The 12,992-nt window shown below is 51.0% G+C and overlaps 1 protein-coding gene across 10 annotated transcripts in view; it reads right to left on the bottom strand.

Annotated features, from left to right (window-relative positions):
* The window catches only part of WNK2 (WNK lysine deficient protein kinase 2), a 124,873-nt gene that overhangs the window by 58,974 nt on the left and 52,907 nt on the right, over nt 1–12,992 (bottom strand). For all 10 annotated transcript variants that reach the window (XM_053577930.1, XM_053577948.1, XM_053577958.1 and 7 more), the window contains exons 7-9: nt 12,438–12,657; nt 4,462–4,753; nt 382–581 (exon numbers count right to left, since the gene is read on the bottom strand). In XM_053577930.1, coding sequence (XP_053433905.1) covers nt 382–581; nt 4,462–4,753; nt 12,438–12,657 — 712 coding nt within the window. The remainder of the gene's footprint in view (nt 1–381; nt 582–4,461; nt 4,754–12,437; nt 12,658–12,992) is intronic.

Here is a 12,992-nt window from a genome sequence, read left to right as displayed (position 1 = left end):
GAGCTGCTGGACCTATCCTCAGTGGGCTGGACAGTGACATGGGGCTCAGGTTTCATTATTACAACTGATGCTTTTCTGTGATCGTTGGAACAGTCTGAGGTAACATCCCAGGCCCAGTTGCTGGGAGGCATGCTGTGGCTGCGTGTTGTCACTGTGACTACCAGGGCCTGCCCTGGGACAGGGCTGGGTGAGCACTGTCACAGCATCTCAAGCTCTGGGGGCTCCTAGGGTCTGTTTCCCAACAGTGTGTCGTTCTATCTGGCAGGTCTTTCCTGTGGCCAGAGACTGACACAGTGCTACACACACTGAACGGCCCATCGCAGGGGCTCTGGAGCCCTAGTCCCCTCAGACTGGGTCACAGGGGAAGAGGCACTGACTCACCGTGGCTGTTGGCTGCTGGTAGGCCCCCAGCGATGGCAGGCTCTGGGGCAGGCCAGGCCCCTCGCTCACAGGGGGGCTGCATACACACTGGGCCTGGGGGGGCGCTGCATCTGCAAGGGAGCCCAGCACTACGCTCTGCTGGCTACTCTGTGAGTCCGAGTACACCGTGGAGCCCTGGCCACTGTCAAAGGTGCTGTCCGCTGGGGAGGACAAAAATAGGACTTAGAGCAGACATCTCCACATACCACATAAGCAAACGTTGGCTCATCTGTACATTTTCCTCTGCAAAACAAAGGCTTGGCTGTTTTTCCAGATCGCACAAAAGACATGTGTATGTGGTTTAAACACTCAACTGCTATAGAAAGGTACAGAGGGCTGTGACTGTGTGCCTACCCTGATACAGCTGACATCTGACCAGCAAGACCAGGGCACATCCATCTTGCCAACCCTCCCAGGAAGCAGGCACAGTTGTCCCCTTTGTTTACAGACAGGGCACATGCATGTCATCCAGTAAGGCCTGGATAGTAAGCATCATTCCAGCTCTTAAAAGCCTGAAGAGACCTGGGAGGCTGCTGGAGTGTTCAAGTTAAGAAAATGTTGAAAGTCTTGCTCTGTCACGCAGGCTAGAGTGTCATAGTGGTCAGCCTTACTCACAGCAACCTCAAACTCCTGAGTTCAAGCATCCTCCTGCTTCAGCCTCCAGAGAAGCTGTGACTACAGGTGCCCACCACCATGCCTGGTTAGTTTTTCTATTTTTCTTTTTTTTTTTCCAGTAGAGACAGGATCTTACTTTGCTCAGGCTGGTCTCAAACTTCTGAGCTCAAGTAATCCTCCCACCTTGGCCTCCCAAAGTGTTAGGATTACAGGTGCGAGCCACCATGCCCAGTTAAAAGTTGCTATCTTAATTGTGAAGGAATAATCACTCATGTTTTATAAGGGGCGAGGATGTCTTAGGACCCTAACTCCCTTTGCACACAGTGGCAGAGGGCCTGAACTGAGAGGATCAGGGTCACAAGACCAGGTCTAATTGACTGGAAAATGGAGCCAAGGTCCTTCACCTCTACCCTCAAGTCCCCTGAGAGACCATGAGAGGCAGATGCCCCTGGTGTGTAGGGGACATCAAAAAAGGGGTGGCACTAAGTGTCCACGGTCCAAGGCTCCCCAGAGGCTGGCCTTGCGTGGGTCAGGCCAGCCTGGCCCCATTGAACCCATGGGGGTGAAGATAGAAACCCCACAGCCCACAGGCTTGTCTCATGAAGATGTGCCTGGGAATGCCTTCACCTGCGTGGCCAGGCCAATAGAGAGGGAAAAATAACAAGCTGTCTGAAATGGCACTTTGGGTTCACTGGCTTCCAGGTTCCAAAAACTACAGAAAAATTAGGACTTGCCACCTACAAATACCAAACTATTTTCACAAGAGTCTGCATTGTGTCCATTTATAAATTACACAAAGTAAAGCGGAAATCTTGTTGGTTTCACATTAAGACCATTTTTCCCAGGGACTGATTAGAACTTATTTTAACCCAGGAAGACATAAAGAATGCTGAGGTTTAATTGTGCAAAACCAATTAGACACGCAGCTCTGATTTTTAATGAGCTGACAGATCATTAAAGTGGTCATTTCCACTTACAGAGAGGGCGGGAGGGAGGGTGGGAAAGAAAACGTGCACAGACCTGACAAGTTTCAAGTAGAGCAAGTCTAATCATATGTGTTATAGCAAATGTAGTCGTTGTTAAAAATTTTAGAAATCATTTCTGAACCTAATAACGAACTGTGCAATTGCTTAAATAGAGTTGAGGAAGCCCCCTCTGAACCTGATCAGGACCGCTGGTAGGCAGATGTGAGGTTGTATCTTGCAATACACAAATGTATGTCTGTCTGGCAATCTCGTTCCACGGACCAGGTCCTTCCCAGCTTCCATGCATGCTATCTGCACCCCCCCCCAGTTCACCTCAGGAAGCACAGCATGGCTGCCACCCCTGGGCATCCCGCACCAGATGGGAGAGTGAGGACAGGCCTCCTCTTCTGACCCAGAACAGACCAGGGCAAGGTGCAGAAAAGCACTGGTTGAGGGGCAACTAAACACTGTGGAGTAGAGGGGGATACAGAAGCGTGTGTGTCTGTGTGCACACATGTGCCTCTGGATTGTGTGCATGTACATGTGCATGCCTTAGTGCACACAGGTGTGGGTATGTGCTCACACGTATATGTGCATGCATGTGTGCAAGTGAGTGGGTGATGTCCATGTATGCACACAGGTGTGGGGTATACATGTGTCTGTGTGTTTGTGTACATGCCCATGTCCATGTGTGAGTGTGTATGTGGGCCTGTGGACTTGTGTATGTTCATATATGTTAGTAAATGGTGGGCTACGTGTGTAGATTATCCCCAGACGGACAATTAAGAGATTGGTCACATCTGTCGCCTGTAGGGAGGACAACTAAATGGCTGGCTGTATATCCTCTTAGACTTTCTGAATTTTATACCATGTGACTGTTTTACCTATTTTAAAGAAACTTCAATAAACATAAAAGCCTTTTTGAGCCCCTGCTCCCACTCAAAAGCCATGGCCCCTGCACGAGACAGACTGGAGGGCATCTGATGCAGAAAGAGCACCTGCACCCAAACTGAACTCATTGGTTGATCCATCCGATCTGCTCACAGTGGATCAAACCTTTGCAACTTCTGATCACAGGAGAACACATTTCCAGATCTCAAACTATGTCTCCTCAAAGTACAACAAAAGGAGAGTTTTAAATTCCCATCCTAGAAATTATTTAACCCACATTTACAGTTTTAAAGTATTTAGTGCTGTGTCAAACACGGAAAACTTTTTCCTATAAAAAGTTTGTGCTCTTCAATTTTTCAGATTTATCAGAAAATAAATGGAGCAATGATGTACTAATTTTTTTCTCCAAAGCAAACCTGAGCAGGTTTGAGTGAAATAAATAGTAGGCAAACTATCTCAAAGTGATGACTGCTTGTGTGAATTTAAATAGCCTACTCTGAAGAACGAGCTTTTTTAATGACAGATGAATGATGTGCATATTAAATAAATTAAACAGACTATTTCAGTCTTTCCATAGGAACTGCCTGAAATACTGGCCCCAGCAGGTCCCTCCACTTTGTAATGCTACTCCATGCATATTCACAGAACAGACAAAACTGTGTCCCTCTGTCCTTGGTTCACTGATGAACTTTTAGGGCATCAAGGGCAAAGACAGGACACTGCTGCCTATCATGTGCAGAAGATATGAGATTCTCTCCAATTGGTCTTGGATGAAACCACATTCAAAGTGATTCACACCAATTCATTAGTATCACCCTTTAAAATGTACAAAAGATCTCAGAGGGTAGATAATACTGGAGTCGGATGATCCCAGTGACAAGCATCACAAGCCAAGACAGTGACACACTCCATTCATGGGAGCAGCCAACTCGTCTAGCTGCAGGTTGCCCCATGAGCCTGGGACTGTAATTCTCTTAACAGAATAAGGAACCTGCCCCACATCCACAAATCCACAGCAAGGAGTGGGACTCAATCATCAAACTCTGCTGGCTCAGGGCACATTTGTCCTCACCTGCCCTGAGAAGCTGGACTTTAGCATCACTTAACCCCTTCTGGTCACAGATTGCTGGGAAGGTCCCCAGCCTTTCCCCCACATCTGCCATCCACACCCACAGGGTGGGCTGGGGGATGAGCCCCCGACTAGTCAAGGCATCAGGACCCATATGTCCCAGTGTCTGGGGACTATAGGGCTGCCCCACCACCCTGGACAAACCCTCTTCTGAGGCTCCTGACATGTGCTGGGACCAAGGACGTTGTCAGGTATCTAGCCATCATGGAACACAGGAGGTGACCAGGGCTCCTAGAGCCACCTATAGCTGGAAGCAATAACCATGCTGTGGGCAGACAGCTTAGGGCCGCACAGCTTCACACTCCACCAGGCCACTATGCTGACCTCCCTTCCTCATAAAGCATTCTAATTGGAAAGACTTCATTTTTCTTTAACCCCACAGCTGGTTTTTGCAGGGTGGGTGTGAGGGGTGCCCATGGCGACCCCATCCCAAGCACTCACAGGCCAGGGAGGTAGCACTGGTCGGCAGCGTAGGAGGGAGGAGGTGTTGGTCGACCTCTGGTTCCTCAGGCTCCGGTGGCCCAGGCTGCCCAGCTTGAGCATGGTAGGTCACCTGGACCTGCAAGGGCACTGGGGGACCCTTGGACTTGTCAGGACTGTCTGAGTCGCTCTGTTCCTTGGGCTGAAGAGCAGGCCAGATCCTCTCCCGCCGCCACTGGATCAATGCCACACGGTCACGGATGGACTTGGCCACAATCTTCACATCACTCTCATGGAAGAATCCAGACTCAATCTGCAAAGGCAGTCATGTTATTAGAGTTGCTAGAGACCACCCCACTTTACCCCACATCCCTCACTGAAACAGCTTGTTCCTCGCAGGGCACGCTCATCATCCTTTGAGTAATTATTTCACCACAAAGTGTAAACTTCATAGGGCATAGCTCTAGGACAGCGATTGGCACATGGCAAGTGCCTGCAGAGCAAGGGGTGGAGAGGCCACTGCTCAGGCCTAACCTGCCTCCCACAGGGTCAACAAGAGTGAAACCCAGAGCAACCAGGCAGCCAGGCCGGGGGGCTTCCCAAGCTGCCAGCCTACCCAGGGCTGTCTACAGACAGAGAGGGGATCCTGGCTGTCTCTGTGCTCAAGGACAGGGACAGGAGTTGTGGGGCCAGCACTTGCCTTGCATCCTCTGAGACATTTCAGAGGCTGAGAGGCTGCTCCAAATGGGGAAAGGGGACGCAACAAAGTTCTAAATGGAGCAAGGAGGTTCATTTGCAGTATGAAACAGTAAGGTATGCACCAATCCCTGACAAAATTCTAAAGCCAGCTGACCAAGCAGAGCATTGGAAAACATTTGTAAAAGAGCCCCAAGATCTCTGGGAAACATCATGAGCTCACTCAGAGTGGTTGCAACAGACTACCTTCCTTCTTTCTGAAAAAAGAGACCCCTTTAGGAGGGGCTGCCCTTGCTACACTAGGCTGCAGATACAGTGACAACAGCAAACACAAAAACTCATCAGAACTAAGATTGCAAGTCCATCCAAGTTTCCTCTCCCTTCCTGAGAACTTCAGACCTGAAGATAACGGGTTGGGCTAGATGGGCCAGACTCCTGCAGGAGGGAGGAGGCACCTGTGCTGAGGGCAGGCATCCTGACTTGGGCCAGCTGGGGTGGGGGCCACAGCTGCAGGTCAGCACCTGCGCAAAACTGGCCAAATGAGAAAATATACTACCCTGTTTTCCCGAAAATAAGACATCCTCCAAAAATAAGACCTACTTACAGGAAAGATAAGACGTCCCCTGAAAATAAAACCTAGCGCATCTTTGGAAGCACACCTTAAAATAAGACACTGTCTTATTTTCGGGGAAACAGGGTAGGAACAGTGGGAGCCTTTCAGACATGGAAAGTTGGAATTCAGAAACAGGAACCTTGTTACTGGGTGGGAATCAGAGCTATCGGTGTGAACTGTACAAGAGACATGAAAAACAGGTGCAGACTGCACATGCACACATATGGTGTCTGTGTGTGACTGTCCAGACACATGTGCACTTGTGGCTCTGCCCACTGGAAGGGAGCCAGGAGCACTCAGAGCCCCACTGCCGTGGGGAGCCAGCACTGCTCAGAGACACAGCAGCTCAGCTCTGGGCAGGACAAGGACAAGCCCAACAACAAGGGCACGTTCAGAGAATGACGGGGACGTGCAAAACGCCATGGGAGAGCCAGCACCAAGGGCCTCCTGCTGGCAAATCTGGGACATTTGGAACATCAAAATGAATGGTGATATGATGACGGTTTGAAGGATGTGTCCACAAATTCTGACGTGTATTTTGCATCTGGGGCATATAAATAATCTGTGGTGGCAAAAGAGCTGAGTTGCCACTGCCAGTGTCAGGGAAGGGGCCATGAGTGCATGTGGTCTCCCCGCCGCCTCCTGTTTCTCCCTCTTTCTCGCTCCTCTGTCCCCCCACTCATTTCCCTCCCTCTGTCATGGAGCATCTGCTCTAGCACAAGCCACATCACGAGCAGTCTCAGGTAGGGGCCACCTACAGGAAACTGAGGTCTCCTGCCCCAGACCCAGTAGGGCCTGAGATTGCAGCCCAGGCGACACCTGACTGCACCTCATGTGGGGCCCTGAGCCAGAGGCACCTGCTGAGCCACCCCATCCCTAACCTCGGAAAATGTGCCAGGCCAGAGGCATTCTAAGCACTGCCTTTGGAAGTAACTTGTTAGGCAGCCATGGGCAACTCCCACATGGAAGATAACCCACTGAGGAAAACCAAAAACTATGAGTCCACAGAGAGATGAAGAATTAAGTAAATGAAAAATGTGACCAAGAACAGGCTATTTATGGAGTGTCCAAGCACCTCCCCACAAGATCTGTACAGTCACAAAGGTGAGAGCAAGTCTATGTGGAGAAGCCACACCAAGCCCACAGCCAGCGTCCTGCCTCATGGGGACAGGCAGAGCCACATGCCTGGGGGGACACATACAAACCCATCCCCTTCTAATAGACTCCTGCAAAAACATAAGGCTTGACTATGACCCACTCACACAGGGACACCTGATCCCTTGCCCAAGGTCAGTCCACAGATGTCAGGAGCTGAAGGGGCCAAGGGGATGCAATGGCATCTGGGGACCTGAGTGGCCTGAGGACAGGGTTGGTTGTTCAGGAAAGTGTCCTAGTTAGTAAGAAAGAGGCATGAAATTTTTCATGGGTGAAGGAGAATCAGATCTACCACTTACTCTCAAACTGTTCATGGGAAATAAATAGTTCTTTGTAGTGCCCTTGCAATTTCTCAGCAAGTTTGTGATTATTTCAAGAAACTTTATTTCTGGCTTGGCACCCAGTGGTTAGGGCACCAGCCACATACACTGAGGCCGGTGGGTTCAAACCCAGCCTGGGCCTGCTAAACAACAATGACAACTACAACAACAACAACAAAAAAATAGCTGGGCGTTGTGGTGGGCACCTGTAGTCCCAGCTACTTGGGAGGCTGAGGCAAGAGAATCTCTTAAGCCCAAGAATTTGAGGTTGCTGTGAGCTGTGATGTCAAGGCACTCTACCAAGGGGCAACAACTCTGTCTCAAAAAAAAAAACAAAACAACTTTATTTCAAAAGACAATCTGTTTGACAGAATGAAGTTTCCATTAGGAAAGACTTGGTTGAGGCTTCCCCTGACTCAGGAGAGGAGTGAGCTGGGTGTGACCAGAAGCTGACGGCTTGGTAATAGGAACCACTTATACTTGGGGTCTCCACTGGCCCAGGCCCTGCTTCCACTTAGTGGTAGGGGCAGTTTACCAGGAAAGGAGAAGGACGGTCTGAACCTTCAGAGGAGGCACTAGACACCAGGTCCTTTTCTGACCTCAGAGATAGGAGTGGATTTTTCCCAGGGAACCCTAGAGATTGGGCTCCAACCCTAGGTGGCCTCACAGGTATCCTCCGTCATTGGGGGCATGGGGGCAAGCATGTGTAGGAGGCCAGCCAGACCTGCTCAGCCAGGGCCTCTGCTCTTGGTAAGCACCCAGCTCAGGCTGTCCCAAAGGTGATCTCAGAGTCACACCCAGACGTGCAGCCCCACCCTTGCACGCTTTGGCCCAGACACCTGCCCTGAGGACCACGCCTGCTGTTGTGTCTATTTTCTGCTGCAAGGCAGCCCACGGCCTGTTTTTCCTTCCGAGTCTGTCTTCACCATCACCCCCAGTATTCCTCTCCAAGGCATTTATTTTCATTTTTCCCAAACAGGGAAGAATTTAACCACAATCTCTACAACATTGGCATACCTATCATAAGAAGTCGTGCAGGTGGAGGGAAGGGCAAGGGCTCCCACCCCTACCCCTCAAGGTCCCACTGCAGGGAGGTCACTGCCAGATCAAAGCCAGCCTAGGTCCCCACAGGACCCCCCCCTTCCCTCTGCCTCTCTCTGGGGCATCTTCACCCAGCACAGGCACCCCCCGCCACACCCCCCAGTTGTATTTGTTAAGAGCTAACTTCAGAGGCAGGAGAACTCTGCCCCATCCTCATCCTCTCCTCCCTTCAAGTCCCTCCAGAAGGCAGTCTCATCTGGATTCCAAGATGTTCCAAGACCTAACACTTAACTGGTCTCAGTTTTAAGAACAAGCACAGCCTCAGGCCCAGCACACTATCTCCCTAACCTTGGTGAGGGGCTGCCATCACTTTGTCTTCGGGGTATGATGGTGAGTCCCCCTCCAGTGTGGGACCCACAGGAGGGCTGCAGAACCCCGGGGGAGTCAGGAAGGCCCCAGGTCCCAATGAAGGACTCTGGTATCTCAGGTGGACAGGAAGGAGGAGGGTGAGGTTAGAACCTGGAAAGGGCCTGGGCCCAGCATCGACCTGCAAGGCCCAGCAAGCAGCAGGGGAAGAGCCAAAAGCCCAACAGGCACATGCAGGGCCGTACCTATGGGAGGACCCCCATGTGGGAACGTGTAGCGTTCAGCTCATCACAGGTGGCTCTCGAGGTGCTGGGCTTCCCTATTCTTACCAGAGTGGGGGATACAAATTATTTCATTATTATTCTTTAACTGAACATGGGTCATGTCTCTTCTTCTGCATGGATGCTCTATTTCACAGGCAGCACATCTCACAATGAAAACAATGTGGGAAAGGGAGGAGGTGCCAGGGACCGAGGGGCCTCTGCTATGTGCTGATGCAGAACACAGCCCAGGAGTTCAGCCAAGTGCCAGGCACTTGTGTGGAGAAGGGCACAGGAGGCTGTGGTTGAGGGAACAGCCATGTCCACAATGGTCCTGTCAGAGGCAGTGGGACCAAGAAGCCAAGTCTCCCAAGTTGATGAAAAGCAGGAGTCTCGGGAGGCTCCTCCTGGCTCACCTGCTTTGGAAGTAGCTGGACAGAGTCCAGGACAGGAGGTCCAGGGCACATTTTGGGCACCGTCATCTGACGGCACCAAAGCAAAACTGAGAAGCAGTGTGATTGGTTTAAAGCACAGACATCTGGAGTCTGCTTGTGTGCGCTCCTGGGCATTTCCTAGGATGTGCCACCCACATGTGAATTGGTGCATAGCCCCAATGTCCCATCACTCAGCTTCCACGTCCTTTGCAGCCTGCCCAGACCACCCAGCACCCCAACTATATTCATGGAAGGAAGAGAGAATTCTGCCCATGTTAAAACCAGAACATCTAAACACCCTCCCCCAATCCTTGCCATCATCCCAGACCTCAACACACCCTGTAAGACCAGGGTCAATACAGCCAGCCTGGAGCTTCCTAATCTTCACCCTCCTCAAATGTGTGAGATTGCTGCAGGCTGCCCCCCCTCCCCAAAGCTGCCTTCCCTCCTCTCAGGTGGCCCTTGCATGGCCCCCAGTCCTCCCGCCGAGCGGCCACCAAAACCCCAGAAGGATGCTCCCACCTGCAGCCAGCACCCTAATGCTCAGCTCATGAGAGCACACCACCTGCACACCAGTGTGCAGTACAAATGTGAAGGCACAGCTATCTCACAACAATGAACAGAACTGGTGCTCCTGAAGCCACACATAGGATGTGCTTGTAATTATCTGATGCAAGTCACAGCAAACCTGTGATTAAATTTGAAAATGTACCTCTGTATGCCACATAAGGTTAGCAAGAGCTATGAAAGCTTCCGCCAGGAAGCACAGAGCTAAATGACCCTCGTGAGCCTTTTATGTCTGGGTCAGGAGGGGACCAGAAACATGCCACATGGGGGTGGGCTGGGTGGGGACAAAGGTGGCCATTTTGCAGCTTCCAAGATGACTATGCAGCCAGTTTGAAGGAGAAGCCCTGCAGAGAAGCCAGCCTGAGGGACATCACAGCCCCAGACACAGGCCACTTTCAAGGGGAAGGCAGAGTTCTGGCCATGGCACCCATAGCCTGAGGAGGGGTCTCCTCCCTCCAGGCACTGGGGGCCTGCACTCAGATATACGCCAGGAGCACTCTCCCACCCCGGCACAGCTGTAGAGAGGGTAGGATGGCATGAGGCATGCCCCCAGCATCCCTACAGCCCCAGGACCCCAGCTGTACCTTAGCTCACATAGCCCAGACCTCTCAGCCATGTGGCAAACCCTACTAGCAACTGTGTTCCTGCTTCTCTCCTCATAGGTCATGGCTGTGGGAAGCCTGGCTGCAAGGCTGCCATTCCCTTCCTACACCAACCTCGCTGTACCACCTACACCAAACGCCCCATCAGACCACTCATGCACCATGTATTCCCACAGACAGGCAGCTGCTAGAAGGAGCAGTCTTCGGGGTCAGCAAACCAAAGCTCATCACGTGCAGCCCTACTTCTTCCCGGGCATCAGCCAAGCCTCAGTTTCCTCATCCAAGTGGGGCCTGCAGGAACCTGGCCCCATGGGATCCTAGGCAGATGGGCCCCCCTACACACACCTTTGTGGACCCCATTTAAGACCAAAGTCTTCCTTTTACTGAAACTAGCCAGGCCTGGGAAGCAAAGCTTGTAGAGAACCATCAGCCCAAGACTTGTGACATATGGACATTTTCAATAGATGTGCTACATTCAGTAAAAAGTTTATTTAAACAAAAATAGAAAAAGGGGCAAGCGCCTTTGTGGTCATGCCACATGAGCAGAGGGCTCTCCAGCAATGAGCATGCTGGATTTATTTTTGCTCAGTTCTTCCACTAAAAATTAGTAGCTCATTTATTTCTAATGCTCAACTATTTAACCGTGCAATGTTGAAGGCCTTCCTAGACTCTCATTCTCACTGGTTTTCTCCTTTGTGACTTCCCTGCATGCATCTGTTCTATACGGATTTTCATGCTCTTCATATCATTTGTCTAAGTCTGTTCACCTTTTGTAATTAACAACAAAGATGTTCTGTCTGTCTCCAGGATGCATACAACAGCTCTCAGGAGGCAGCACTGGCCCTGTGGCCTCTCCCAGGCCAGGCTCCCACCACTGTCCCTCTCTGGGGTCAGCTGCCCAGTGCCCACCAAATAAGCCCTAACCCCAGCTACAGTGTGACGGTACTATACTTGCCACTCCCAGCCAATGCTACCTGTCAAGCACTGCTCAAGATAAGAAGCACTAACCACACATTGTCATGAGTGCTTGAAATGTGGCTAGAAAGACTCAAGAACTAAATTTTAAATTTTAATTAATTTTAGTAGCCATGCATGGGGACTACTGGATGGTATAGGCCTAGAGAATCAAGTCAGAATAATCTAACCTGGCATTCAAGGCTCTAGAACTGCCCCACCTCTGCATCCCTATACCATATGCCCCGCATAATTATTATTACAACACTATTACCATGTGGCATCAGCCAGGCTTCTTCTCCCACCCAGGCCTGCACCTGGACCTCTCCTTTTTGTCTGTGCTGGCTGCCTCCATCTCTCCTGCCCAATCACCCCAGAGATCCCTGACAGAGGCCCAACCTGACACCCTGGCAGAAAGGGGTCACTCCTATGCCCTATTGCCTATAGTTCCTCACCCAGACAGGAGGAGCAGGAAGGACAGAAGAGATAGAGATGTACCCCATCCACTGCCCTTCTGGGTAGAAAAGTACCAGAAACCAATACAACCACGACAGTGTCTCCAAAACAAAAGGAAAGGCATGTGTCTGGTGTGGTGGCTCATGCCTACAATCCCAGAACTTCAGGAGGCCAAAGGAGGAGGACCACTTGAGGCCAGGAGTTTGAGACTAGCCTCATCAACACGGAGAGACCCCATCTGCACACACACACACGCACACACACACAAATAGTCGGGTGTGGTGGTGCACACCTGTAGTATCTGCTAATTGAGAGACTGAGGCAGGAGGATCACTTCAACCCAGTAGTTAGGGGCTGCAGGGAACTGTGATCATGCCACTGCACTCCAGCCTCCAGCTTCAGTGACAGAGCAAGACTCTGTCTCTTAACCAAAAAAAAAAAGAAAGAAAGAAAGAGGAAAGAAAGAAAAGAGGAAAGGGGAGGGGAGGGAGACCCACTTACTGGGCACACATGCCTGTGGGAGGTGCACTTACCATTTCCTGGGCCACCTCGTCCGGTGTCTCCTTCTCTAGGTCAAAGGTGAACTCTATGGCTCCATTATCCTTGGGCTTTCCTTTCAGTTTCTTGGGGTCTTCGACCCAGAGCCGCAGAGCAATGGTGGACTTTCTGCCATGGTCCTCCTCCGCTAACTCCACTCTCACGCCCGTGTCCTCTGCGAAGAAGGCGTGGCTCAGCAGGTCCTTGATTTCATACCTAGAGGGAGAAAGCTGACAGGCAGGGGCAGGGGCGCTGGGGCCTCTGCACCCTGACTCCTACTGGCTATGGTTGTCAGGATGACCCTGCAGCACACCTGGGCATCAGAGGCCTCATCCCAAACAGCTCGGCTCTAAACAGCCCGCCAGGCTCCTGAGTTAGAAAGTCCTGATTTCACTACCAGCTGGGTAAGCTCTGCCTGAGTGTGTATTTCCTTAACTCCCAGGGGGTGAGGAAAAACTTACAATCTGAATGTGGTCTTACTACATGATGTCTTAAGACTTCCCTTTTTCTCCCTCATTATAAAAAGGAAACATGTTCTTTGAAAGAGATTC

Source organism: Nycticebus coucang, chromosome 2 (assembly GCF_027406575.1).
Source record: "Nycticebus coucang isolate mNycCou1 chromosome 2, mNycCou1.pri, whole genome shotgun sequence".
NCBI classification, from domain to species: Eukaryota; Metazoa; Chordata; class Mammalia; order Primates; family Lorisidae; genus Nycticebus; species Nycticebus coucang.
The sequence above is the reverse complement of the archived record's forward strand: the minus strand, read 5'-3'. Positions and strand labels throughout refer to the sequence as shown.